General features: G+C 40.9%; 1 protein-coding gene across 4 annotated transcripts in view; it reads left to right on the top strand.

Moving 5' to 3' along the window:
* Positions 1 to 25,079, top strand: part of LOC139387588 (retinoic acid receptor RXR-gamma-A-like) — a 42,168-nt gene that overhangs the window by 9,189 nt on the left and 7,900 nt on the right. For 2 of the 4 annotated variants that reach the window (XM_071133931.1, XM_071133932.1), the window contains exons 2-6: positions 10,658 to 10,726; positions 17,720 to 18,015; positions 20,419 to 20,566; positions 21,430 to 21,609; positions 21,740 to 21,900. In XM_071133931.1, coding sequence (XP_070990032.1) covers positions 10,658 to 10,726; positions 17,720 to 18,015; positions 20,419 to 20,566; positions 21,430 to 21,609; positions 21,740 to 21,900 — 854 coding nt within the window. The remainder of the gene's footprint in view (positions 1 to 10,657; positions 10,727 to 17,719; positions 18,016 to 20,418; positions 20,567 to 21,429; positions 21,610 to 21,739; positions 21,901 to 25,079) is intronic. The other 2 variants (XM_071133933.1, XM_071133935.1) reach the window with 2 other exon arrangements.

The raw sequence follows: 25,079 nt of genomic DNA, 5'->3' as shown, positions 1-25,079 counted from the left end.
ACATTATATGAGATGGAAAATGGAGTGCCGAAAAAGTGCCAACTCCGCATAGAGTTCAAGTAGTCTCGGGCCACTACATACACAGTATATCAGTAGTTTACTCTATATTCCCATTAGTAACCATTAGCAAAGTTACTGTGTCTTCCCATGTAATACTGAGGTGTTTTACCAATGAATGTGATGCTTTGACTTGGACTGAAAGGACTCGCTATGTCCTTTCTGTCTCCTCACATACTTAGACCATGCAAGTTAATGATGTCTGCTTGGCTGCATCTTCTGTCATTTCAACAGAGAAAAGTCTGCAAGAGACTTTAACGAAAAAGCAATCCAAGGCCCCACTGGGTGTTTGAGAGCCCACCCGACAGGATAGAATTCCCTCCTTTTCTAGGCTAAATCCCTTAAGACGCACATAACAGGGACAGAGACTGTGTGTGTACACAGCAGACCCGGATCCAGAATTGTAAATAATGTCACGGGTCTTTGTCGGATCTGATATGATTGTCACGGGTCTCGTTATGTGTAAAAAAAAAAATTCAACCCGACTGCTGCAGTAGAGAGAGAAAGTGTGTATAATTTATGCTGCTGTTCTTTGCGTTTCACGAGAGTGTGTAGCTTGTTGTTGTTGTTGGCCAATTATAAGTCATCAAAGCGGCACTAGGCTACAGTCATAGAGCCAACCGTGTGTGGAAAAAGTTAGGCGATAACGTTACAGTATTTAATCAATATAATTCAAAGTTAAAGGAGAAGGATACCGACCAAGAGCCAACATGTAGGCTGATACTTTATATTCCGAATGGAGTTATTTGTAACTATGAGAACGTGCACGCACCGCAGCCTCAGTTAGCCTAGCTAGCTAAAGTTAGCTAGCTTAACTAGCTTCTTCTTTGATGCAGTCGAGACAGGTACTACGTCATCATATTGGATGATAAATAACCTAGCTATGGCAGTTATTTGTCTACTATAATGCGAGTCGGCTTGGTTGGTTGCGGTCTCTCGTTTCTCTCTATCCCTCCTCCACGTTCCCCATGTCACTCGCTCACACTCACAGTAGCTGACGCACACAGTATGGCCCCTGCTAGAGCATCACCTCTACCTCCTCTCATCACGCTTTATCAGCTCCGGTTAATAAAGTAGCTTACGTGTATTTTTCTCCTGCTTCCCTCACTCGGATCGGACTGGGTCAGGATCTGACTAGGTGTATACGGAACGGGTCTAGTTATCATCTGTGCGTTCAGAACGGGTCTCTATATTGTAAAAAATAATTGATGCATATTGGGTCTGGATTTTTTTATTTTACCATTATTTAACTAGGCATGTCAAATTCCCCAGTGGGATATTCCCGTTTTGGAACAGGACCCATGAAGGTCTCTTCAGGAAGATGCACTCTCTTGGGACTGACATCATTTTAACATGACATTGAAAATCCTCTCCTGTCTTTCATACACATTATATGTAATAATATAACCATATTTCTGCTTCTACATTATATTATACATTTGATTTTGGGGTAGCCTATATTATTTGAAACAGTGTATTTGATATGCCTACCAAGGCATATGTCTTGCACAGTATGCTCTGTATTTATTTTATGTTTGAATATACACCAACTTAGTGAAATGACATTAGTGCTGCTCTCCTACCAGCTGTGTTTTTCAGTTGACTTGTAATTGCTCTGTTTGTTTCGCTGTGTATAAAGCCTCATCTGTAACATAATGGCCCAGCCACTCTGAGAGAGATGAGATGTTGCCTCTGATAGAAGCTGGGGCCTAACAGACATCATCAACTATTCATTCCCTACACACACATTGACAGCTGGGCGTGCTGTAAATAACCAGGTTGGAGATGCTTACAGGGGGTAAGAGGATTATACAGTCCCTGATTGATCTGTCATTATCTTAATTTTGACAGGAATGAGTGGGCTCTGTCTCCACACACAATACCAGGTCTGGTCTAGGATCAGTTTTGCCTCTCAGATAATAATTAACTTCTACTGAGAGGCTTTGTGAATATCCTCAGGCCAGACCAGAGCCTTACGGAAGTAAGCTTTATGTGTCATCTTTTTGAGTGTGGACCCAGTTTGTGGACCCATTTTGTTTGTCAGAGCCCTATACTACAAATGTTTGAGGAGTTAGCGAGGTAACGTTGGTCAACTCTGAGTTCAACTTGGGATGATTGGTACCAATGAAAGTGGCTCACCTTTTAGTCAGGTACATTTCTGTGGCAACGAGTCTTTCAGAACTAACCTGCTCCGAAGCAGGCTAACTCAGGGCTAACTACATTTATCCTGATTGAAGTGTCTGAGCCACGAGTTGAGGACCACTTCAATCATATTCCCTCCCTCCCACAAAGATTACATCATCATCATCCACTTCTTTTGAGGAAGACAATATTTTATTAATTTGTATGATTCAATGCAAATATTTTATCGATAGGAGTGGGGGGAAAAGGTGCTTGTGCATTGATAACCAAGGTAATAAAATAAAGATTGCACGTCTAAAAGTCTATTTCACACCGTAACCTGCTGAATTTGCAAGTTAACTTTAATTCAATTTAGATTTCGGCACAAATTAAAATGACTTGCCAATGCATTGATGTTTAAGCATTGTCTCAATGAAGAGTTCGGTGATCGACTAGCCACCTGTGACATGCACGCGCAGTTAGCCTGCTAGAGTGACACAGCGGTCTAAGGCACTGCATCTCAGTGCAAGAGATGTCACTACAGTCCCTGGTTTGAATCCAGGTGGTATCACATCTGGCCGTGATTGGGAGTCCCATAGGGTGGCGCACAATTGGCCCAGCGTCGTCCAGGTTTGGCCGGGGAAGGCCGTCATTGTAGAATAAGAATTTGTTCTTAATAACCTTTTGTGACTAGGGGGCAGTATTTTCATTTTTGGAAAAATAACGTTCCCATAGTAAACGGGATATTTTGTCAGGACAAGATGCTAGAATATGCATATAATTGACAGCTTAGGATAGAAAACACTCTAAAGTTTCCCAAACTGTAAAAATATTGTCTGTGAGTATAACAGAACTGATATTGCAGGCGAAAGCCTGAGAAAAATCCAATCCGGAAGTGCCTCATGTTTTGAAAGCGCTGCGTTCCAATGCGTCCCTATTGAGCAGTGAATTGGCTATCAACCAGATTGTTTTTCTACGTATTCCCCAAGGTGTCTACAGCATTGTGACGTAGTTTTACGCATTTATGTTGAAAAATACCCGTACATTGTGTAAGTGGTCACCTGATGGCTCTCAGAGTGATTCTCGCGTAAAATACAGAGGTAGCCATTTTTCCAATCGGTCCTACTGAAAAAACAATTGTCCTGGTGGATATATTATCGAATAGATATTTGAAAAACACCTTGAAGATTGATTATAAATAACGTTTGCCATGTTTCTGTCGATATTATGGAGCTAATTTGGAATATTTTTTGGCGTTTTCGTGACCTTAATTTCCGGTCGATTTCTCAGCCAAACATGAAGAACAAACGGAGCTATTTCGCCTACAAAAATAATATTTTTGGAAAAAATTAACATTGGCTATCTAACTGGGAGTCTCGTGAGTGAAAACATCTGAAGCTCATCAAAGGTAAATGATTTAATTTGATTACTTTTCTGATTTCCGTGACCAAGTTACCTGCTGCTAGCTGGACAAAATGCTATGCTAGGCTATCGATAAACTTACACAAATGCTTGTCTAGCTTTGGCTGTAAAGCATATTTTGAAAATCTGAGATGACAGGGCGATTAACAAAAGACTAAGCTGTGTCTCAGTATATTTCACTTGTGATTTTCATGAATAGGAATATTTCCTAGTAATATTTATGTCCGTTGAGTTATGCTAATTAGTGTCAGTCGATGATTACGCTCCCGGACCCGGGATGGGGAGTCACTAGAGTTAGCTGACTTGCCTAGTTAAATAAAGGTTAAATAAAAAATTAGCGGCAGGCGGACAAGCAATATCCACTGTCATAGTACGGATGAAGCCTGAGCTGGAATGGGAAGGTAACGGAAGCTGGTTAGCTTTAGAAAACCATGAGTAGATCTAGCTTGCTTCTTAGGATACCCCTCAGGCCTGGAGGCTACAGGCTTAAACACTGTTTATATGATTTACTTGAAGAGCTCACCAATAGAAATTATTATAGTGATACGTTCTGTATCTCTTAATAAATACATTTTAAAAAACACATTAAGCCAGATGATGTTTGTATGGTGGCATACTCAAGTACATTCATGTGTGTGCGTGTTTTTGGTTTTACTATCCTTGTGAGGACCAGAAGTCCTTACAAGGATAGTAAAACAAAGAAAATTCGGACAATTTGCCGGTCCCCACAAGGAAATGTTAGGGTTATGTTAGGGTTAAATTAGAGTGTCACACCCTGACCGTAGATATCCTTTTAATTCTATATTTGGTTAGGTCAGGGTGTGACTAGGGTGGCAATCTATGTTTTCTATTTCTTTTTTGGCCGGGTATGGTTCCCAATCAGAGGCAGCTGTCTATCGTTGTCTCTGATTGGGGGATCAAACTTAGGCAGCCTTTTTTCCACCTTAGTTTGTGGGATCTTGTTTTTGTACTGTTGCTTTCCAGCCCTACAGAAATGTGCGTTTCGTTTTTTTTCTTCTTTGTTTTTCTCGATGTCATCAATAAAAGAAAGATGTATGCCTACCACGCTGCACCTTGGTCTACTCCTTCCAACGACGAATGTAACATCGGGTTAGGGGTTAAAGTTTAGATTCAGGGTTAGGGAAAATAGGATTTTGAATGGGAATCAACTGTTCGGTCCCAACAAGGATAGTAAAACAAATGTGTGTGTACTTATGTGTGAGAGTGAGGGGCCTCTTTCCTGTTGGAATGTGACATTGAGCAAGCATTAATATCACAGGGGGGGGGGGTGTGTAAAGAGAGTGTGTGAGTGTGTATTTGTGTGTGTGTGTGTACCACTACAGCTGCTTGTAACACACACATGATCATGTGCTGCCAGCCCGTTGTCTGCATTGGAAGGGTCAAACCCCCCTGCAGAATTCAGAGGTGATCAGCTGCAGACATGAGAATCATAACAGGTGTTGAAGATTCCAGAGGAAAAATGGAAAGTGACTTAATTGACGTTAGCCAATCAGAGTTGGAAATGTATGGAAACTACCAGTCCCTGATGCTCATTCCTGGCTTTGACAGTGAGTAAAATACAGTGCATTCAGAAAGTATTCATACTCATTCATACCCATTGACTTATTCCACACTTTGTTGTGTTACAGCCTGAATATATTTTTTCTCTCTCACCCATCTACACACAATACTCCATAATGACATTTTTTAGAAATATTATCAGTGTTCACACCCCTGAGTCAATACATGTTAGAATCACCTTTGGCAGCGATTACAGCTGTGTTTCTGTGCACTCAGTCTACTCAGGAACATTCAATGTCGCCTTGGTAAGCAACTCCAGTGTATATTTGGCCTTGCATTTGAGGTTCCTGCTGAAAAGTGAATTTGTCTCCCAGTGTCTGTTGGAAAGCAGACTGAATCATGTTTTCCTCTAGGATTTTGCCTGTGCTTAGCTCTATTCAGTTTCTTTTTAACCCAAAATAATCCATAGTTTTTGCCAATGAAAAGCATACCCATAACATGATGCAGCCACCACCGTGCTTCAAAATTGGAAGAGTAGGACTCAGTGATGTGTTGTGCTGGATTTGCCCCAAACATAGCGCTTTGTATTCAGGACATTTTTTGCTATATTTTACTTCAGTACCTTATTGCAAACAGGATGCATGTTTTGGAATATTTTTATTATGTACAGTTTTCCTTCCTTTCACCATGTCATTCAGGTTAGTATTTTGAAGTAATTACAATGTTGTTGATCCATCCTCAGTTTTCTTTTATCACAGCCATTCAACGCTGTAACTGTTTTAAAGTTACCTTTGACCTCATGGTGAAATCCCTGAGCGGTTTCCTTCCTCTCCGGCAACTGCGTTGGGAAGGACGCATGTATCTTTGTAGTGACTGGGTGTATTGATACACCATCCAAAGTGTAATTAATAACTTGCTCAAAGGGATATTCAGTGTCTGCTTTTTTAAATATTTACCTATCTACCAATAGGTGCCTTTCTTTGCGAGGCATTGGAAAATCTGCCTGTTCTTTGTGGTTGAGTCTGTGTTTGACATTCACTGCTTGACTGAGAGATGTTACAGATAATTGTATTTGTGGGGTAGAGAGATGAGGTAGTCATTCAAAAATAATGATAAACACTATTATTGCACACAGAGTGAGTTCATGCAACTTATTATGTGACCTTTTAAGCACATTTATATACCGATACCGATATCCGATGTTTTTCTTGCCCCAGAAAACGCTAGCGATTTGAAACATTTAGCGGCCTTCTAAGCATTCTAGTACAGTTAAATAGTTAACACACACACATGGACGTCTAAGGCACTGCATCTGTACAAGAGGAGTCACTACAGTCCCTGGTTCGAATCCAGGCTGTATCAAATCCAGCAGTGATTGGGAGTCCCATAGGGCGGTGCACAATTGGCCCAGAGCCATCTGGGTTTGGTCGGGGTAGGCCGTCATTGTAAATAAGAAATTGTTCTTAACTGACTTGCCTATTTAAATAACGGTTACACACACACCACACTGACCAAAACGTTTATTTTGTATTTGCGTATGTCCTCATTACCAGTAAAACATAATCAAAACCTTTTTCTTTCAATTACTTGCTGTGCTGCTTGGTTGTTCATTTGTTCAGTCGTTTCATTCTCAACCAGGATTTCTTTGGAACGCAGTTTGGGTCTTTGCGTGTCAAAAAAGATACACGTCAAATAACACTATTTGACGCGTTAAATAAGCTTGTTGACCAATCAGGACCTGAATATGACTGCACGTCACATAATAACTTAACGCGTTGTAAGTAGTTATTACACATTTATTACACTATCACTCGTATTTCATATGTCACAACGATTCATCGATACGTATGCTATGATGCTTGTAAAGTTGTCTCGCACACCTACATTTCTGGTCATAAAAAAAAGCTAGTTACCTCATGGATGCAAACAATGTTCTTCCCCAAAAACATAGCAAAACGACATCTGTTTCAGTAGCTATAGTTTGCTAGCTAACTATATAACTAGGTGTCATCATCTAAAATAACCCTAATTTATAAGACAGTTCTTATTTGATTAATGGTGTTTGGACCCATCTATGTGAAGCTAGCCACAATAAGGATTAGGCACGGGCACAATAGTGGAATTTGCGGTTTGCCATCCAAATTAAAGTGTGTCATTGACAGTGATACAACAGAATACAAATAGTATAATTATGCCATTTCTTATTTTGAAGGCTAAGCGCAAAGTCCACTATTGTGGCTAATCCTTATTGTGGATAGCTTCACATAGATGGGTCCGACCACCATTAATCAAATAAGAACTGTCTTATAAATTAGGGTTATTTTAGATGATGACACCTAGTTATATAGTTACACATAACCCTTCACGACACACAACCCGGTCCGGTCAAGCCTCACTAGCCAGATGAAGCTAGATGGCTGCTTATAACGTTAGCTTTGGACAACAGGGTTAAGTAGCTGGCTAGCTATTTATTTTCATTTCAATAGGCGAACAACAAGTGGCAACCTAGCAAATACTTACTCAAGGATTCCTAAATCATTGCTAAGAATAGTGCAAATGACTGCAGTTTCTACTGGTCATGGTTTTCAGGCTGGTTGTATTGGTGCTAGCTAGGTACCAAGCTAAAGCTAGCTACCCCAGAAGTTGCGGTCGAACAAAATGTTGCTTTATTACCAACGCGGTATTGTAAACACATCGTTCATTGCCGGTATTTGCTCGTTTGCAGACTTGTGCAAGCTTTCAGAATTTAAAACTTACTCAAACACCATTTTACCAGTATTGTACTTATCTTTGATTTGTCTAGAAACAATATATGATAATGGCTGCGATGTACTATTCAGGAATTTACCGCCATAGACAAATGTAATTTCCATCACGTCATTAAACATCCATTTTAGTTGAAAAATGAAATATACAAATTGATTTATAACGCATTTCTTATACATTTGTACATTAACTTGTATTGAATATTATTTTAAGGGATTTTTAAGGTTTTTCTAATATTATTAATTCAACACGATGTCGGAATGTATAAACTTGCCTTGGTGACAGCTGAAAACATTTATTTATCATGAAAAATAAGATATTTCCAACCAACCTGTTTGTGAGATTATGAAAACAACCATATGATTTCCATATCTAAAACAAATAAATGTATGTAAATTATACATAATATACTAATTTACCTCAAAAATATGGGTTGTGATGGAAATGACAAGGTGTGGTGGAAATGACAAGGTGTGGTGGAAAAGACATCTATGTAAAACAAAAAATGTATGAAAACAATATTTTATTGCAAAGATTTTGAACAACAACCATTGTTGAACATTTAATTAATATAAGACACAGTAAGATGACAAAATACTGTAACTAGCACCTTTTCAACATGAGAGCAATGTTTTGTCCTTGACTACACTTCGATGCTACAATTCTAGCACCTATATATAGAGGGAAGAGTTAGTTGAGAGCTACACATGTTTTATTTCATGTATGATTTTATGTCCTGCTTTGTATGTACTGTATAGTGAGTTTCCAAGTGTATCTAAGGCTTAGAAAGAGAGCAATGTTCCTCCCAGACCAAGGCATCCAGCTCCATGTGCCTTTTGGTCACTGGATGGGGCTCAGGGACAAGTCCAAGCACAGCTGAAACAGCTGCAGTGATGTGGAAAGGAACAGAAGCAACTGAGTATCCGCCAAGTTATCTCTCCTGGACTGTCGGTGATGATCTGGAAACACAGGAAATTCTAAAAATTATGCACATTCGGAATATGTAATAATAGCATAGTCTAGTGATACAGAGTGTAGTGATACTATGTTTGTATAGCAAATGTGAGATTCGACATAAAATAACCCACAACTATTACCTGTTGTATCTTCATTGTCCCACAGATTGTCTCCAGGTGATCTTGGTCGGAGGGCCTCCATGCTCTCTATCTCCTCTAAGATATATAAAAGCTTGATAGCTGACTGATCTTTTGACAGTTCCTCAAATATAGTTTTTCCATTTGGGAGGTCCTTGCCACAATTCCATCTGCTCTTCGTTTCACAGCTGTTCCTACCCCAACAACTGGGTATTTTCCATGTCCGGCTTCTAGGAAATTCCATGTAACTCTCTGGAAGCCCATTTCAAAGAGAAGGGTGGAGAGTATAACTTTTTTTGGACCTATACTGGGTTGTAAGGCCCATCAGTCACAAAGTGTACAGCAGTAGTTGATGGGCAGAGCTCAAGGAAGTAGGGCAGTGTTTTTGAGAGATGGGCCCAGATAGCAGAGGGGTCATGCCGCATAAAAAAGAGCTCAGTGAGCAAAGTGAAACTGTATCATTTGTGATATATCCAACACAGGTGTGGAGTGTCACCTGCTTGTGAGAATCACCAAAGTGACCTGCCTGGATTTCACTGGTGTATTTACACAGGGAGTTCTCTGCAAAGGCAATGTGAACAATGACCTCCTCTTCCCCCAGAGTGTCTTTTAATTCTCTCAGTTTGGAGTATTGGTGTCGAATATTGTACACGTGTTTCCCCAACTTCTCTTTCAATCATTTGGAGAAGTCCTCCAGTAGAATCTGCAGTGTTCCCACATACCTTTTCTTTTATTGTTAAATGGTCAGTGAACTTCTCCATGTTTCCTTCTTTGTTTGTTTTTCTATCTCTCTCTTCAGCCTTTGTTTTTCCACTCAAACCACCATATCTGCTCACCAGCATCAAAGTCAGATGTTTTAAGCTCTTTGGCTTGGCAAAGGGAGCACTCTATATACCTGCACTCTGTCTTCAGGTTCCCACAGCACAAAGACTCAATACGTTTCCCAATGTTGTTGCAGCTGATCACTTTGTGATGCTGTAGTTTGTCCACCATGAACTGGAGGTTGGCGTGGGTTTTGCAGAGGCATGTGTCCCTATCCCGGACTGTTGGCTTGACAACCCAAAAAGGACTTATTTTGCAGAATTCACAGTAGGACATTTGAATCTCTGAATATTCCCTCTTAAACTTCTGATAAAGGTTCTGAATTGTGCCATTCAAGAAGAGCTTCTGCATTGTCCTCTTGTTCCTCGTTAGTGTGTCCTTTTCCCCTGTTGCTCTACTGTTGTCATCACGTTCATAGAATCTAGTGATTTTCTCTCCTGTGGCAATTCTGTGCTAATTCTGTTACACTGATTTTTCCTGGAGTATTGAAGACTTGAGGGCCTGTTTTCATTTGCCCTCATTTGTTTTGCTGAAAATCCAAATTCTCTGTTTGCGGCTTTGACCAGGCCATACTTTCTCAGGATGTTGCCTCTAAGCATTTTTTTAAGCCACTTTTTATACTTTTGTTTTAACTCTGCATTTTGAAACAATAAAATCCTTCTCATTATTCTTCAGAGTTCCCTTCATTTGCTGTTTTGTCTTTGGGGAATCTTGTCTCTCCATTTTGTCCATCAGTCGATCATACCTTTCTTTGTATTTCTCAGCTTTACTTAAAGCATTATCAAGTTTAACATTTGTCATACCTAGATCTTGGTATGCTTTTGAGCGACCTCTTTCAACCTTTTTCCTTCCAGCAAGTATTCGAGTTCTCATTCCTGTTGCAGACGATGAGGAAGGGGTATCAGGGCGTGCATCGGGGGCAGGTATGTTGGCCTAATGTTCTGGCTGCAAGTCATCTGGTGACTGAGGTGGTGTGTTGCCTAATAGGTAGGTTTCCATTGCAACTGTTCTCTTTCAAGTCTGTCTTCTATTCCGTTGGTTACATTTCCATCACCTTCTCTGGCATCTTTGTTCTCGCTTTGTAAGCTCAGAGATAGATTTCACTTCTCCCTTCTCTTATTTCTTCCAGTATCGCTCCCTGTCTTTTTGCAGATGTTCCTGGTATCGTATAGGATACTTTTTTTGTTTTTGTTTCTATATGTCTGTGACCTCTGTGCTGTTTTATGTGGCATCTACAACTTTTCAACGTGTGCACACCTTGGAGCATTTTCTAGATTAAATTAATTTTAAACATGATAAAATAAGCCTAAAGTTTTAAAAAATGTAAGAAAATGTAAGATTGTTGTCATTTCCACCACTTTCTGTCATTTCCACTACACTTAAGTTTGTGATGGAAATGATTGTGATGGAAATTACACTTCTACAGTTTCTGGAGAAAATTTACAGCCTGCTTAGCATGCTTTGCTTAGTATTACAGCTAGCATATAGTTTACACTAAATACATAAAATATCACATTTCTACCACAAATTGAAGAAATTATAGCCTGTTTGGAAATGACTGACAATTAAAATATTCTCTACACAAGCAATATTTACCTTTCATTTTTCTTCAACTTCTGGACATCACATCTGGAACAACCGTCCACTGCAGTCATGTGCTTCTGTGTCACAATATGTTTCCATGGTAACTAAATTAACATTCTCTTGTAAAAACTGTATTAATGAGGAATTTGTCCTCAGTGGTAGAAATTACACAACAACCATATTACAGGTATATTTTGTTTAAAAAACAATATAAAGGACATACTCACAATAAATATTGATATAGATTTTATTTAAATGACCCTTTCTGTAGTAGATAACATAATTTAATGTGTAATTATTAATGTTTTCTCATCGAAAAACATAGAAGCTTAAAAGTCTGGGTCAGGGACAAGGGCAAAATAGTGAAATTGAGATATAAAATGCATCTGAAAAGTAACTAAAATACTTGATAGAGAGGTGTTTAAAAAAGTCTGGGGTGATTCCAGTGTGAACTTAAAATACAAATATTTATTTATTTTTGATAAAATCCCCAAAATTGATCCGAGGACATAGAAGTGCCCGTTGTTGCAGAATCACCCTATTACTGTGTAACTCTGTTTAGGGCAACATCTGAAAAATAGCCCAGTTGGAAGTGTGTACCGGTGTTCGACCAGTCGGCAAAAGCCAACATCACCCACGACAGAGAACGGTTGATTGTCAAGGGCAATGAATTCCGTTATCTTGGCTTTATTGGATTTCGCCTTTGAGTTGTCTCGCCTAAATGTTCTTACTCTTTCAAATGACTGCTCGACTTGTTGACTGCTCGATCTACACAGCAGACATTGTGGGCTAGGTTAGGAATGCTGTGTTGCACATGTAGCGCAACATTTTACATGGCGTCATTACATCATGTACCTACGTTATATAGGTATGCACGTCAGCTTTGACATCGGTTTTTAACATTGCCGCTAAACTAGACATCGGGCCGATACCGATGTTGGCATTTCTACTTTTTTTACCGATTCTGATATGTTCACCGATATATTGTGCATCCCTACACCTTGATGTCCTTTGGGTGGTGGACCACTCTTGATACACACGGAAAACAATTGAGTGTGAAAAACCCAGCAGCGTTGCAGGTTTTGACACACTCAAACCGGTGCGACTGGCACCTACTACCATGCCCTGTTCAAAGGCACTTCAATCTTTTGTCTTGCCCATTCATTCTCTGAATGGCACACATACACAATCCGTGTCTCAATTGTCTCAAGGCTTCAAAATCCTTCTTTAATCCGTCTCCTCCCCTTCATCTACACTGATTTGAAGTGGATTTAACAAGTGACATCAATAAGGGATCATAGCTTTCACCTGGATACACCTGGTCAGTCTATGTCATGGAAAGAGCAGGTGTTTCTAATGTTTTGTACGCTCAATGTAGTACAGGATCGTGTACTTTGACTTAGCACTGATAGTAGCTAATGCATGGATAAATGTACAGTCACTAGTGAACGTCTACACCCACCTTGCACAGTCTTCATAATCTAAAAAGGGGAATAATTTGGTTATTTTTCCATTACATTATACATTTTTTGTATTTATTTTAAAGGCAGCAAAATATGAAGACTGTGCAAGAGGTGTGTAGACTTTATCTAGGCACTGTAAGTATGTGGTCATGTGTTTGTTGGCGCACTGTAGAAAGGCTGCCTGACAAGATCACATAGTGATCTTTGCTGAACCCGAGGTGCTGGGTTCTGTCTTCAACTAAATGGAAAGCTTTGAGTTAGTGACTGAGTTTGATCTTTGTGACACAGTAGGCAGTTGGTGAAAGTGAGACTGTGTGTGTGCATGTGCGTGTGTTTGTGTTTGTTTACGAGAGAGAAAGAGACCAGAAGTACATACATGCATAAATACACATAGTCACAGTCACACAGTTATTTTCTTGGTTCTGTCTAAATATACATTGTGGTTTCCTGCATCTGCTTTGGCAGAGAAACTGCTGTACCTAAAACTGTTTCTACACAATATGAGGAAGTGCCTTTTTCCTCCTTTATCTTGTCAAAGATCATACCCCCAAAATATGCTAACCTCGCTCCATTACCAATAACAGGAGAGGTTAGCATGTCTTGGGGGTATGATCTTTGACCCTCTATAACTTTTCTCACTCATCATTATTAACAACTCATTCAGGACTATCCATAATTATGGTAGCATCCACATTAATATAGAAGCATTTAGAAACATATTATATTCTTATTGACAATACAAGTGACTTCAAAACGACACAATACATTATTTACCATTCATTTATATTGGGCACAAAATAATCTGAAAACACAACCAAAACGAACTACAAATGCATCCAACAACTTTGTAGAGTCACAAACTTGATGTAGTGATTGTGTTCTAGGAATATGGGACCAAATACTAAACTTTTGGTGACTTTATTTCTAAGAATCTTTAGAGGTGTGAATAATTTTGACCCCTACCTTTTCGAGAAAAAAAGTATTACTTGTTAACCTTTCTATGACCTTTCTATGAGCATTTGTATGAGTATAAAGAATATTATTTCCCAAATTTTTTTTCATTATTGCTCGTCTTTACCAAGGGTGTCAATAATTTCAGACCCCACTGTATATGTATGTATGTGAGAGGGAGAGAGAGAGTATTTGTCTGTATAAATAAATCACCACAAAATGTCCAATCCCCACTAATATATGCTAGTATCAGTCCCCACTGTAGGCTGGCGTCCGTGCGCTTCCACTAGCCCTGCTGGTCCAGCTGACCTATCCGACTCTGTCCTGTGTAACACGAGAGAGGTCGCTCTACCCAGGACTGACTACAGTGACCCTGCAACCATGCCCCATGCAAATGCCACCTCATGTTAGCCCTGTGACGTAAAGCTCTGCCCAACAGCCCAACCTTGAAGTGTTGGGGCCTGAAATGTCAACCTGTCATTCTATATTCCCAGACGAGGAGAGACAGAAAGAAGACCATGGCTGCACTAAAACGTACACGCATGCAAATAGATTTGATAGATTCTTGTTGCTATACCATATGCAAATAGATTTGATCGATTTTTGTTCTTATAACATGTACATAGATTTGATAGATTCTTGTTGCTATAACATATGTACATAGATTTGATAGTTGATAGAGCCCTCTCTCTTGGATCATGTTGCTGTTGGCTTGGTGTTGTTGATACAGTGGGTGTAGAGCCTGGCATACATACGTAGCACGTGAGTTTCAAGTTTGGGGAAGATCATTTTCACCATAAAAATGCACCTTTATAATAAAAGCATTACATGCATAATTGCATTTGTGGACACATTTGAGAAGGGTCAATTCCTGCCAATGGAACAGTCGCGCTTATAGCCTACTGCCGTGTGTGCATTGCTGCGCTTCTAATGTGAAGAAATAGCCTAATAGTTTATCAACATTTTAAGCTAAACGTTCTCATCTGTTGCGTCAGGCTCATTGCTTAAAACAGTTTTTTTTATGCTAGTGGTTATATTAATTTGGGATCTATCTCATCCCACAACTGTCCCGGACTATGTTTGGAATATTTATTTCTCTCACAGAATAGAACAGGTCAACTTTTGTACTATGGGGGATAGTAGATTGACATAGGCTAGCGATTTTGCTGTTCGTTAGACCTACTCATCTTGTTGGCTGACGAAAAGTGAATGTGGACAGTTCTTCCAATATCTTCAATATGCACCTCGTAAAGGACGCGCTCAGTTGTATCCTTGATGTGTGTGTCTTCACTTGTAGCCTGTGAGAAAGACCTGATCACGTGACGAAGAGCCATGTGAGTGAGAGGTGCTTCGGCACGCAGCTGGTAGAAGGGAATTATAATTATTATATTCAGCTCAAGGGTACAATGGCCACCGGCTGCAAAAGGCATGGATGTTTTTAGGGGGCATTACGGTCACACAAAGGGGATGCAGCCGGGAAATGCGAGGCATTATCAAGTGCTTTTCAAATTGTGAATGAGAAACTGATGAAGTGTGTACAGCCTGCACAAAAAACAAAGCAGAGCTCATGCCTTTCATGCGTCTTTTTTTCAAACCTTTTTTCAAGTCTCATCATGCAGCCTTAGAATGTATAAAATATCTAAACATATAGCCCAACATTTGTATCACAACTAAAGTTACTTAAATAACTCTAAATTAAGCATATATGAGTACCTGTTTCTTTGTTAACCGCCAACACAGAATAGCGCACTCCTTCAAATTGTTTGGAGAAAATATCCTTTCTATTTTATTCAGCTTTGTTCAATTGCATTCTTCATACTATACAATAATCTAAAATAATGCTACGGAATTCTAAGCAAATCTTGTCTGTTTAATTAACTAGTGTAGCCCACAGCCATATAGTACTGTATAGCCAGATCAAGGCCTAACATAAGGACAATGCAGAGTATGTTATTCTGTTCTTCTGAAATAGACTACATTTTCTTCATATCATGTTGCTTTAGAACTGTCTAAAATAAATAATGGATTTATTGTGATGGTGTAGACTTTGAAAAAATTTAGACGTTCCCAATGTCTGCATCAGTGGCTTGTAGGCTATGCGTGGAAGACGAGTGATGCTAAATGTGTTTATGTTCTTTAACTTCTTGACGCACCCATCCCTTTAGCGGGATCATTTTCATCACCCGCTGAATTGTAGCGCGCAATATACAAATTAAATTACTAAAAATATTACATTTTCATGAAATCACAAGTGCTATATAGCAAAACACAGCTTAGCTTGTTGTTAATCCACCTGGCGTGTCAGATTTCAATACAGCTTTTTTCGGCGAAAGCATAACAAGCGTTTATGTAAGAACATCTCTCTCAGTAGACAAAATATTACAAACACTAGCAGCCAAGTAGATTGGTCACGAAAGTCAGAAAAGCAATAGATTAAATCGCTTACCTTTGATGATCTTCGGATGTTTGCACTCACGAGACTCCCAGTTACACACTAAATGTTCCTTTTGTTCCATAAAGATTATTCTTATATCCAAAATACCTCCATTTGTTTGGCGCGTTATGTTCAGAAATCCACAGGCTCGAGCGGTCATGACATCACAGACGAAAATTCCAAATAGTATCCGTTATGTCCACAGAAACATGTCAAACCTTTTTTATAATCAATCCTCAGGTTGTTTTTAAAATATATAATCGATAATATATCAACCGGGACTGTCGCTTTTTCAATAGGAGAGGGAGAGACAATGGCTGCCCCACTCTGTTGCGCAAGCAAAACTCTGCGAACACCCAGCTATCCACTGACACAATGTTATCTTTCTCTCTCATTTTTCAAAATAAAAGCCTGAAACTATGTCTAAAGACTGTTGACACCTTGAGGAAGCCATAGGAAAGGGAATCTGGTTGATATCCCTTTAAATGGAGGCAAGGCATCCAATGGAACAGAGAGCTTTCAGGAAAAACAGCACTTCCTGGTTTGATTTTCCTCAGGTTTTCGCCTGCAATATCAGTTCTGTTATACTCACAGACAATATTTTGACCATTTTGGAAACTTTAGAGTGTTTTCTATCCTAATCTGACGATTTCTTGCATATTCTAGTTTCTGGGCCTGAGAAATAGGCAGTTTCAGTTTTTTTTTGTTGCCAAAAACGAAAATCCTGCCCCCTACACTCAAGAAGTTAACGGTCAATTACCATGAGACCGGCAGTTATTTGCTTGACAATCACTGACAAAGTTTCATGACCGCCACAGCCCTAACTTCCCTCTAGGGTCCCTGTAACATCCCCCTAACATTTTCTCATGTTGATGCATAATGGGAACATGCAGGGCTCGTATGACCTTAGAAATCATTTTTGAATGATCAGATCAGTGTAGCCTGTCTCTGCACTGACCTTCTTAAGGCTGTTCTGGGGCTGTATGGAAGTCCCTTACGCATGCTTTCACCGTGCACTGACCCCCAGGCACCCAGCTACTTCAGGTTACATCAGGTTACATCACAGTGCATTAACAGCTGAATTAGTGATACGGTTAAATGGAGAGATTCACATTTTGGACCCCTGGCTGTCACTCAACCACTCAGGAACCTCGGTTGATGATGTGGGTCTAGTTAGTTGTTATGCATGTGTCCTAATTCATGGTGTTCTGGTCTGATTGCCCATTCCACTGTCTCTGAACCAGGAGCTTATAGAAGTATGATTTATAGAACAGTCATGAACAATTTCTTGTCATGTGGAATTGATTGTAGTGTCTATTCTACAATGTACATTTCTAGCTGCAAAATCCTAAACCCTATTGATTCTACACCTATGTACAGTAGAATGTCAAGTGGGCTGAAAACAAGTATCCTATCCTTTTTGGTTGGCGTGTCCCCTAACTCCCTTCTCCTCTCTGATTGACTGTTTTCTGCTCTGATTATAGATTCTTCTGTTCAGGTCTCCCACCTGAGCTCCACCCCCTCACAGCCCCTTAGCATCATGGTGGGCCCCCCTCACCCTCACCACCACCACCCCCATCACCATCACCACCCCTCCGTCATCAGCACCACCGTCAACCCCGGGCGGCCCCACCCATCCCCCATAAGCACCCTGGGCTCGCCATTCAATGGGCTGGGCGGCTCGCCGTACTCCGTCATCACGTCGTCCTCTCTGGGCTCGCCAGGTGTCTCCATGCCCCACACGCCCACCATAGGCTTCAGCACGCTCTCCAGCCCACAGGTAAGAGTGAATGTATTCACACACACACTAATTAATGTGTTACATAAGGAGATGCATAAAATACTAAATATCAAAGTCATAGAGTAGCATCATTTGACAAATATGTTCCAAAAGATAATATATGAAAAATATGATATGCACTTCTTCCCGGGGGCTTTGTCAGGATGCGATCAACCTTGCCGTCAGTCTGGTTGATTGCATCAATGGTTGTGATTGTTTTCAATCTTTCCGCAATGTGGCGCCAAATCTCTATGTTTTCTACATGCTCAGTACAATGCTCATGTGCTTTCAAATTGGTCCCTATATTCTTCCAGTAAGGAAAACCATCCCTGCTGAAATTTGTCTCTTTAAAAAAAAAATGTTTTCTTCTTCTTCTCGCTAAAGTCATAAACCCCCACAGCCAAATATCTTCCCGCGGCTATGCTTGTAGTCCATGCTCCGACAAATTGAGGCTGTTCCGACGGAAAAAGGAGTTGCAACTCAATATTTGGACGGTGTGACTAATATTTTGTACACTCAGTGTATATACAACCCATTTTTCATGTTTTACCAAGTACATTTTTCACTTTTGAATAAGCTATCCAAATGTCTTCATTTGGGCACAGTGAATGAATAATGTATAGGCTATATGAAGTATTCAGCAAGGGCCTCATATGCGTAATGCATGGCTGGTATGTGTGGGCTGAGAGGCATGGGACGTGGTGTGTAGACTAACAATGTAGGTCATCTGTGTGTGTGTGTGTGTGTGTGTATGTGTGTGTGTTTGTGCGTCCTTGCACATTTGTGTGTGTGTGTGTGTGTGTGTGTGTGTGTGTGTTGACCCGGCCCAGTCCTTTCTAGTCTACAGTACAGTACTCAGAGGTAGGGAGCCCGCATCACTATCCAGGCTGGTCTCACTCCAAGGGCAATAGTCCCTCAACCTGTTTGTGTACACAAGATGCCTATATATTACAGCACATACTTACTATATACATGACTTACCCTCACTAGCAGGACTATGCATTATTAGGAGGATGTCCTCTTATCTTTTTAATCCGCTGTGGTTCATTTTACAACAATCTCTGAAACTGGAAACACTTATCTCCCTCACTAGATTTAAGCACCAGCTTTCAGAGCAGCTCACAGATTACTGCACCTGTACATAGCCCATCTATAATTTAGCCCAAACAACTACCTCTTCCCCTACTGTATTTATTTATTTTGCTCCTTTGCACCCCATTATATTTATTTCTACTTTGCACATTCTTCCACTGCAAATCTACCATTCCAGTGTTTTACTTGCTATATTGTATTTACTTCGCCACCATGGCCTTTTTTTGCCTTTACCTCCCTTATCTCACCTCATTTGCTCACATCGTATATAGACTTATTTTTCTACTGTATTATTGACTGTATGTTTGTTTTACTCCATGTGTAACTCTGTGTTGTTGTATGTGTCGAACTGCTTTGCTTTATCTTAGCCAGGTCGCAATTGTAAATGAGAACTTGTTCTCAACTTGCCTACCTGGTTAAATAAAGGTGAAAAAAAAAAAATAATAATAATAATGATCAGACCTGGGTTCAAATAGTATTTGTTCCATTTATTATACTTTAGATGTGCTTGATTGAGCTTACCTGGCACAATGGAACCAATGCAATAGTCCATAGTGTAAAACCCACTCCTCTGGCACTCTTGACAGGCTCAATCAAACACAATACTTTATGAACCCAGGTCTGGTAATGATGCTTTCCTTTGGCCCGGAATAGCTTATACGGTTTTCTTAATGACCAACTACCTCCCTCTACTGCTCTCCTGTGGAACTGCATGTACCATAGTTCAATTGAGTGTGTATTCAGCTTCGTTAGAATTCTATCTGGTATGAATTATATCAGCCTTACAGTTACCATTTTGTGCCCTTCCTTGAGGGCCTTCTGTAAATGTTTGCTATTGGCACAATATTATATTAAGGACTGTGTAGAGAGAGTAAATCATCCAAATTAACAGCTACTTCCCTACCTGGATAAAAAAAACAGGTCACATGACATGACAAAGGAAAACACTTCAGATAAGGTTGTTAGGGAGGTAGGAAGCGTTCAGATAGGGAGGTATGCACATAGACAGAGAAATGAACACAAGCGCGCACACACACACACACACACACACACACACACACACTGAGGAAGGCGCTGACTGTATACTGTATAGCTAATGCATGCAGTATACAAAAGACCACTCGAGGTGCTTGGTTCTGTCTTCAACTAAAATGGAAGTCGGTGACTTTTGACCTTTGTGACACCGTGGGCAGTTGGCGAAAGTGAGCCAGTGTGTGTGTGCATCTGTGTGTATGTGAGATGTACACCCCCCCCCCCCCCTACACACACATACACACCATTAACCCCCTCTCTGACCCCTGCTCTCTGTAGGTAAACTCTCTGAACAGTGTGAGCAGCAGTGAGGACATCAAGCCTCCTCCAGGCCTGGCTGGACTGGGTCACATGAACAGCTACGGCTGCATGAGCCCAGGATCCATGTCCAAGCACATCTGTGCCATCTGTGGGGACCGATCCTCAGGTAAAACAGCAGACTATATTATAGCTAGGCCCAAGACTAAGGCCCAAGACTAAGGCCCAAGACTAGACAATACCACGAGAGCTTGGGACTAGAAGGTTCCATCTGTAAAAAGAGAATTCGAAGATAATTGGGTTTAAAGTTGCAAACCCCTCATTGGTTTGAATGTCAGCAATTTTATATTTTATTCTTTTGAATTTACTAAGATAAATTGGGATATTTAGAGTACTATATTGGTAGAGAACATTGAACAAAACAAGGCTGTGTTAATAATTTCATTTTGACAAAAATGCAGATAGAGCCTTATAGTCCCAAGCTCTTGAGCTGGGTACCAGAGTTTTTCCCTTGACAGGTTGGATGGTAAGGAAGAAAAATCTGTCCCTACTACTAGTATAACCTTACCCCCTTCATCAGCATACTGTACCTACAGGACAACTAAGCCAAATTAACATTTCCAGGAGAAATGCTACAATAGATTATTTCCACTCACTAACGCCAGATAGTATATTTAAGCAATAAGACACAAGGGGGTGTGGTATTTGGCCAATATACCACGGCTAAGGGCTGTTCTTAAGCACGACGCAACGCCTTTAGCCGTGGTATATTGGCCATATACCACAAAACCCCAGAGGTGCCTTACTGCTCTTATAAACTGGTTACCAATGTTAGTAGAGGAGTAAAAATAAATGTTTTGTCATACTGATATTCCACAGCTTTTAGCGATTCAGCATTCAGGCAGTTTATAAAGCTCCTCAACTAAGCATACCATCCACACCAACCCTGAATCACCCAACAACAGCAGCTCATGTACAGTAGGAGCTGATCTGATCAAGATAATAATTGTATTTCCTGTTCCGTTCTTCCAGGGAAACACTATGCCGTGTACAGCTGTGAAGGCTGTAAAGGCTTCTTCAAAAGAACCATCAGGAAGGACCTCACTTACACGTGTCGAGACAGCAAGGAGTGCCTGATCGATAAGCGCCAACGCAACCGCTGCCAATACTGTCGCTACCAGAAGTGTCTGGCCATGGGCATGAAGAGAGAAGGTGCGTGTGTTTGTCTCCCCTGTGCGTATGTGTGTGTTTGTTTCTCTATGCAGGCAGGTGTGTGTGTACTGTGTTAGTGTATGTAAGTGTGTGTGACCCCCCCTGTGTGTGTTTGTGTTTCTCTGTGCAGCTGTGCAGGAGGAGCGTCAGCGGGGCCGGGACAAGAGTGATAACGAGGTGGAGTCAACCAGTAGTTTCAACGGGGACATGCCGGTCGAGAAGATATTGGACGCGGAGTTGGCCATCGAACCCAAGACTGAAGCTTACATGGAGGCCAGCACAGGCAACTCTGTAAGCAAAGCTCTGTCTCTCTGTCTCTCTCTCTCTCTCTTTCTGTCTCTCTCTCTTTCTCTCTCTCTCTCTCTCTCTCTCTCTCTGTCTCTCTCTCTCTCTCTCTCTCTCTCTCTCTCTCTCTCTCTCTGTGTGTGTCTCTCTATCTCTGTCAATTCAATTTGCTTTATTGGCAAAATGTACATATTATATGTTTGACAGTTTATCAGGAAATGCAGCTCCATCTCAGGTTCTGCTGTGGTGCAGTGGTTGCACAGCCTTTCCTCTACAGGGAACCAGGTTTTCCTGTGTCTACCCTTCTCAATGGCAAGGCTGTGCTCACTGAGCCTGCACTTTGTCAAGGTTTTTCTAAGGTTTTGATCAGTAACCATGGTCAAATGGTTAGCCACGGTGTACTGACGATTTAGGGCCATATAGCACTGCATTTTGCGTTCTGCTTGTGCTTGTGTTTCCCAATAAGCAATGTAGTTTTGTTTTGACTGTGTTGTAATTTGTTTTATTCTGATTGATTGGATGTTCTGGTCCTGAGGCTTCAGTGTGTTAGTAGAACAGGTTTGTGAACTCAGCTCCAGGACCAGTGGATGAAGGGACTCTTTTCTTTGCTCAGCTCTTGGCATTGCACGGCTTGGTAATGATATGAGAGGGTGTCACTGTATTTTAATTGCTATTTTTTAAAGTTTTTATTATTAGTGGATATTGGCCTAATTCTGCCCTGCATGCATTGTTTGTAGTTTTCCTCTGGACATGTAGGAGGGTCTTACAGAACTCTGCATGCAGGGTTTCAATGGGGTGTTTGTCCCATTTGGTGAAATTTTGTTTTGCAAGTGGACCCCCACACCTCGCTGGCATAAAGTTGAATTGGTTCAATGACACATTCAATTAGTTTTAGCCAAATTTGAATAGATATTTCAATTTGAATTTGTTTTATAATGGCGTAGAATGCCCTGCGTGCTTTCTCTCTCAATTCATTCACTGCATCATTAAGGTGTCCAGTTGAGCTTATTTTTAAACCTAAGTAATTGTAGTGTGTGTAGTACTCTATATATTTTGTACCATTTGAGAACTTTGGTCTAATTCCCTGAGATCTGGATCTTCTCTGGAAAATCATTATTTTTGTATTTTTGGGGTTTACTGCCAGGGCCCAGGTCTGGCAGTACTGCTCTAGCAGGTCCAGGCTCTGCTGTAGGCCATGTGCTGTGGGTGACAGCAGGCATAGGTCATCTGCAAAGAGTAGGCATTTAACCTCTGAATTGTGGAGACTAACACCAGGGGCTGAGGATTTTTCTAGAATAGTGGCCAATTCGTAGATGTAAACATTGAAGAGTGCAGGGCTCAGATTGCAACCCTGGCGAAGGCCCCGCCCCTGCACGTATTGCCAGTATCAGGGATGCCAACTAGTCACCTTTCGGCGAAATTCACCATTTTGAATCCAAAATAGGTGACCTACGTGATTCGTGTAGATCCGATGAGAAAAGTTTGTGGGAGAGTTGGATCACTACTGGCTGTATCCAAGGCTCAGCCAATCGTTTACATAACAACAGAATGCAGCGCAGCACCCGACAGAAGAAATAAGACACAAACCAATTTACTAGTTACAGCAGCGCGTCCCCTGAACGATAACGAAGAGGTACAGTGTTGCCAACTTAGCAACTTTGTCGCTATACTTAGAGAGTATTCAGACCCCTTCTTGCGACACATTTGCGACACATTTTTTTTTTAAATCGACTAGCGACAAATCTAGCGACTTTTTCTGGTGTTATTGGAGACTGACGTGAAAGCACGTATTGTTCTTACTCTTCTCAACATGCAGCCTGTGCTGCTGTGGGCCCCACCCTGTCCCAAAGCACTCACAGGCAGCCCAGTCCTCGCGCAGCAGTCCCTCCCAGCTGCAGTCAGAGCAGGAGATGTTCACCCCTCCGTGTCCAGACTGCAAATGAATCATGCATGCGGGAAGCCGCCGCTGGCTGATCCCGCCCTGGCATACATTCAGGGCGGGATGTAAATGTAAAATGTTCTTTGTCTAAAATAAATCGCTGCACAAAAATAAATCACTGCCTTTGACTCACACAGCCTCAGTCACTTACTCACCTTGTCCACTGTGTGTGTGCCTCTCTGTGACATAAGCTAAACATCTAGCTGGCTAGCTGATCATGTCTCAGTCTAAACTGTACAGTCAAAAATACAGAAAGGAGTGGGAATCAAACCCTGAATTCAAAGGCTGGTTGAAGCTGTTTATTGGAGATGATATACGGGCATATTGCCTGTATTGTAAGGTTGATTTCTACGCAAATTTAGTGATGTAAAAAAACACATGACAACTCTAAAACATACTCAAAAGGCAAAGCCTTATAACAGTTTCACTCAAAACAAGCTGCCATTTATGGTTAAAAAAAATTGACTCTGCAAAAAAGGCTGAGGCCACCATGGCATTAGTTATCGCTGAACACTGTTCAATGCTGATGTGCTGACATTGGAGAAGCATTTAGAGCTGCTTTCTCAGACTCCACTGCTGCTACCCACTTCAAAGTGCACAGAAATTATTAAAGGTGTTCTAGCACCATACTTTCTGAAAAAGTTGGTCGCAGATGTGGGTGACCAGCGTTTCAGCCTCCTCCTCAATGAGTCCACGGATGTAAGTGTTTCTAAGTACCTGGGGGTTGTGATAAGGCACTTTAGTAACACCTAGCAGACAATTGTATCAACATTTCTGGGGCTTGTTGAGTTGGAGGGAGGAGATGCCAAATCTATAGCCCGTGCTGTTGGCTTTCCTCGAGAAGCGTTTCTCTTTTAAAAAAAGACTGGGATTAACATAAAGTGCTGAAGGAGGAGTATGGCCTCAAATATCTGGTTCTTATTCGCTGTGTGTGCCACTCTCTACAGCCTGTGCTCATTTGTAGTTCTAAACATATTTAGGGCGTCCATCACAATTACATGCACATGTCCAATTATGCAAATTAGGTGATGACGTAATTTAGCGACTTTTAGGACAGCCAATAGCTACTTTCCTTACTGAGGAGTTGGCAACACTAAAGAGGTAACGTTAGGTGAGAAGCCTGACAACAGAGACGGGGGTGAGAAGGTGATGAAGTGTACTTCATGAGCTGTAACCGAAAAACTATGGGCATTTGGAAAGTGTGGTGGAACAAGTCTTAGCATTGTTATCTTGCTAGCTGGATCAA

Source organism: Oncorhynchus clarkii, chromosome 28 (genome assembly GCF_045791955.1).
Source record: "Oncorhynchus clarkii lewisi isolate Uvic-CL-2024 chromosome 28, UVic_Ocla_1.0, whole genome shotgun sequence".
Lineage (NCBI taxonomy): Eukaryota > Metazoa > Chordata > Actinopteri > Salmoniformes > Salmonidae > Oncorhynchus > Oncorhynchus clarkii.
This window is presented reverse-complemented; position numbering and strand designations above follow the sequence as displayed.